We start from the raw sequence: 5,192 nt of genomic DNA, 5'->3' as shown, positions 1-5,192 counted from the left end.
GTTTCAACCAACACCACAATCGAATTCATACGGGAGAGTTAAAAAAAAAAAAAAAGAATTAAAAGCTGTTTGGCTCAGTCTGAAATATTTAGAAGTAACAGATATTAAAGGAATTGCTAGGAAAAACTGAAAGGGAAAAAGGATTTCTGTTTGACACTTGTTTAATATTCCTTTACCGTCGCTCTCTGATTATGGTGTTAGAACAAATACTAACAAAACATTTCATTCTGAAAGAATGCGGAGAACGGATGTTTTACCTAAACAGCACAGCATGTGGGAGTCCATGCTCATATTACTCTGAATCCCTACCCGCACAGTTCTTCTGTGACATATCATGTCTCCAACCAGCTCATGCGATCAATCAGATGCAGTTTTTAAGAGACAGTGCTGTGTTTTCTTCCCTTCTTTCAGTTGGCCTCCTCGTCACAAGGTTGGTCAAGTTTTTTGTTTTTTGTTTTTAATTTGATTGAAGTATAGTTGATTGATAATGTTGTGTTAATTTCTGCTGTACAGCAAAGTGACTCAGTTATACATATATATATATATGTATTCTTTTTCATATTCTTTTCCATTATGGTTTATCACAGGATACTGACTATAGTTCCCTGTGCTATACAGTAGGACCTTGTTGTTCATCCATTCTGTATTTGCATCTGCTAAATCCCAACCTCCCAATCCTTCCTTCCCCCAACCCAAGGTTGGTCAAGTTTTGTTTCTTGGTCACTTAGTAAAACTTTGGTGCCTCTGCGTGTTTTTCAGACATTCAATTCATGTCAAGGAAGAGCCAGTGATTGCCGAGGATGAAGACTGCCCAATGTCCTTAGTGACAACAGCTAATCACAGTCCAGAACTAGAAGATGACAGAGAGATTGAAGAAGAGCCTTTATCTGAAGATCTGGAATGAGAACTGACTCGTGAAACCTCAGCGTGAAGGGACATATCACTGACCTTCATAACCACTCCACAACCATGAATATTTGACAAATTTTTACTGTGACTATTTATTAAGCATGGATAAAGGAGACAGCCCTAAAGGAACTTATGAAGCCAGCCCTTTGGGATTCAGTACCAACAGGCAAATTGCTTGTTTTCTTCTCTCTTTTTTTTTTTTTTTTAGAAAAAAAAGACAAAAACTGATTTTCTTGAAAAAAAAAAAAGACTGTTCTTTCTATAATGGCTTTGCCCATTTAAAAAATGTGGCTCTTAAGGGTTCATGAAATGACTGAATATGAGGATACACGTCCTGTAGAAAGCAAACGCGCCTCATATACTGCCAAAAATAGTGTTAGTTTCATTAATGTGAATTTTCCAGCATTCAGTAGTTGTAATGTTAGAAACAATTGCTGGTCAAGTTCAACTTGTTGCTATTGTTTTTAATTTGCACAGGAGTAGTATCAGAAATTAGTGTCACTGCTTGTATCTAGCTGAATTTTAAACAACAGAACATTAGTTTTTTATGTTGGTGCCACCAACTGTAAATGACATAAGTTAGTTATTACAAAACACAGTAATTAGACTGTTGCAACCATCTAAAACCTTAGGCTTCCAGTCTGTGCTGTTAGTGTTAAGATGTAAAGTGCAATCCTAAGCTAACATTATCTGTGCAAGCACCATAGAAACATTTGCATATCTGCATAGATCTTACAACTGTACTCTTTACCTCCTTGTGATAAAGCTTTGTCTACCTGCAAACACAGTCAAAGGCTACAGCTGCAAACCAAAGCCAACTCTAACCATGGCCAAGAGCTCAAGGACAGAAGCAGCCACATGCTTTGGTCAGCCTTCTGTAACTTCAATTAGTACAAAGGAACCTTTTCCATGAACTACCTGCTGTTTTCTGATGACCTCTGGGATCTTTTCATTTAGCCCTAAAGCAAGAATCAAATATGACAAAAACCACAACTAAAAACCTAATTTAGACACAGAGTAATCTTCTGAGGCCAAAAGTCCATCTAAATGCAATGAAGATTTGCTTTCATTAAAGACAGAGGTGAGGACAAAATCTGCAGTGGAAGTTATGATATGCTAGAAAGCAACAAATGTGGATCACTGACCAAAACGATTATGTACTTGATGCAAATGCAGATTGCATATTGTTATATATATAGGACATTGTGTTTTTGTTTTCCCCATCCAGTCACTTATTTTCGGTGGTGAATACATGTTGTTAGAAGATGTCTTGTATGGTCTGAATCTTTGTTGTGTACTATTTTTTATAGTCTTAAGTTATAATGAAAAAAACAAAAAGTAGGAACCAAACATAAAAGGTCTAGTAAAGCCAAAAATTAATTTCATATTGATTTTAAAGTGATCTAGCTGAGTTTTTACACTGAAAGCAAAGATTATAGCAATTGTAGTCCATGGTATTTATTTTCAGTCAAACCAAAGTTACATATAATTCTGCCTCTGCCGATACGGGATATTAACACTAACAATACACTCCCTTTCAAAGACTTGCACAGGCCAAATTGTTGGAATGCTGGTTTTCGAGACGACTCCAAACCCCAAAACTAGGATAACGCGTTATGGTGTAGTTGAAAATAGCATAGTCAGATGTCTGCTTAAAACCTAGAAACTTTACGTGTTGCTTTTCATGTGCTGTGCCAAGTCTGGATAACACTTTTCCCCCAACCAAGGGACCTCATAACCTGATGATGGTTATTGCTTTACAAACAGTTTCGACAGAAGGTGGCTGCTAGAGCTTAACGTATGTACCAGTTCCATGCGATGGAGCTGGTTCTTGCAAACTAAGCTCATCATTTATTCTTTGCTGAAGTCAGCAAATAGAGTTAGAGAGATACCCAGTCATCTATCACACCAAATAAAACGACATAACGGCTTTCAAAAGGGTTTTCCCACTTACCCAAAAGGCTTTCTGAAAGCTTCTACCTCTGCAAAAAAAAAAAAAAGAAAAAAAAAGAAAAAAAAAGAAAAAAATTTAGAACAATTATGGCAGATTGCATGAAATGTGAGAACGTCACAGTAACTGCTACTTTTCATTCTGTTTGTCTTTGGGTCATGATCAGTGAATGGGAAGTTTACGATATGGTATCAAAAGAAAGATTGGGATTGGGAAGGATGGTTTTCAGTCATCTAGGATCCTACTGGAAGGACTATCTGAAGGGAAAATGGGTCTTTCAGGTGCATGTTCAAAGGCTTTGATGGACTGAAAGTAATCGTGAGAGCTGTACCATCAGGAGGGTGGCCTAAGACTACAATGCTAAAGTATGCATACCTCAGTTACCAAACTTTTGAAAGGAAGTCTCAGCCACAGAATGCATATACCTGTAGAGTTTTGCATGGGTTTTATATGAATACAATTTTAAAAAATAGCTGCTTGCACATTATACCAGAAAAACCTCCAAAACTGCAATTGCTTTGAAAATAGATTTTAGGTTTTTTGGAGTTTTCTGAAATGCTTGGTCTGTATTTTGATAATTGTGCATATTATGTAAAAATGTTGGTGGACCCATAAATGACCAGACTTTTTCTAAGAAAAATGTTGCTTTAATGCATTTCATGAATTTTTACTCTTATATCATTGCTTGCTAGTAATAGCAAATCTGCTTTTCTGCATCTGCTTTGCGTAGCTATTGTAAGGCTTTGAACTAATGTATGTATTTATTGCTTGAACTTCTGTGCATACCTTATAAAGCATAATGTCTGACAATTAAATGGCTCATGTACTCTTGCTTCTATCATAAGCTGATTATGGGGACTGTGATCTTTTGTATACAGCAAATTTTAACTGTAGCACAAACATCTGTTTATGTATTGGTGGAATATACCTGTTTTATTTATCTTTTTTGAGGTAAACTAATTTTTGATACTTTTCATTACTGTGTACTATGTTCATACTTTGAATTCTCTGACGTTAGAAGTCATGGTTGAAAATTGTAACAGCTGTTATTCGTTCTGTATTCATGGCTTTCACTGCTGAATAAAATAAAGGACCAAACCTAGGATTTGAAAGAAAACTGTCTACCTCTAACACCAGGGAGTTATCAGATTTTATTTTACATAGTTTTAGGCTACAAAGACACAATTGCTTAAACCTAGTGGGTTTAAGGCTTATATTCTATGTGGTTGGATTCATGGCACAGTTGTACTGTTTGAAAATCAATTAAAATTTCATGTGAATGTTACAAGTATTTGGTAGAATTACCACTAACTGGGTTTTCTTTAGATAAATCAGATTTGGAGAAAAGGTCATCAGCATTCTGTGTCTACAACTGCCTAACTTCATGAGAATGCATTTCTTTGTGATTAGGGAATCGAAGAATAGTCAGCTAGGAATAGAGCTACAGAAGTACACTTAAAATAAACCATCCTGGACTTTAACATCCCTGGGCAGATTCAGTCACAAAATCCATTAGACTATTTTGTAACGTTTTCAAATTGGACATTCACATTTTGGGGTATTTGTGAGACTTCATCCTACATATGCCAATATTAACATGCATTCGGACAATAGCTTTATTAATGCCATAAAGCTGTTGAAAGGAACATGGCTTACCCTTGTTATTTCACTAGTTCAGGTTGCAATGAAAGGGTTTTTTTGTCCATGAACACTTGGCAAATCTTACTTAGCCAAAAAAAAGAAAAAGAAAGGATGTACATTTTCCTATAGAATTAATGTATGAACAGTGTGTCACTGCTGTTGGATGTAAAAATGTATATGAAACCATTTCATTCACTTGATTACCTTTCTGAAGTATAAATAAAAAATCTAATACTTTTGGACCCATTTATAACCCCTAGGATTTTATTCGTTCGGAGAGACCATCTTCCCTGCCAGAACCAAGTCATAAATTTGTGTACACATGTCCCACGATTTGTTTAAATCATTTTCTTAGGAATTGGGGATTCATAAACCAAACTATACTCAAGTTCAGTCAGTAAAAGTGGGGGCTGCTTGTCAAATGCATTCCATTAAAAACTATCTTCAGGTTCAAATTGGCTTCCTCATATAATCGTCTCGTGGTTTCACGTTTTTTATTCTAATAGAATTTGACGTCGTAAATTCTGAATCTTAAAAAAAAAGGAAACGTGATAAATTTACTCTTTAACTTTTTGACTTTATCCTTTCTTTTTTGCCTCCTCCAGTGTCAGTCACACCCATGGCATCCCACCATGGTCTAGGAGAATGTACAGGGAGAGTGTAAGTAGCTTTCTGACGGAATCCTTCTTAT

General features: G+C 35.9%; 1 protein-coding gene across 10 annotated transcripts in view; it reads left to right on the top strand.

The window, feature by feature from the left end:
• FOXP2 (forkhead box P2) overlaps positions 1-4,747 on the top strand; it is a 547,197-nt gene extending 542,450 nt beyond the window's left edge. For all 10 annotated transcript variants that reach the window (XM_049715206.1, XM_049715212.1, XM_049715210.1 and 7 more), the window contains one exon: positions 760-4,747. In XM_049715206.1, coding sequence (XP_049571163.1) covers positions 760-904 — 145 coding nt within the window. In that variant the 3' untranslated portion in view covers positions 905-4,747. The remainder of the gene's footprint in view (positions 1-759) is intronic.
• The last annotated feature ends 445 nt before the right edge of the window (positions 4,748-5,192 follow it).

This window comes from Orcinus orca, chromosome 9 (genome assembly GCF_937001465.1).
Source record: "Orcinus orca chromosome 9, mOrcOrc1.1, whole genome shotgun sequence".
Taxonomy (NCBI): domain Eukaryota; kingdom Metazoa; phylum Chordata; class Mammalia; order Artiodactyla; family Delphinidae; genus Orcinus; species Orcinus orca.
This window is presented reverse-complemented; position numbering and strand designations above follow the sequence as displayed.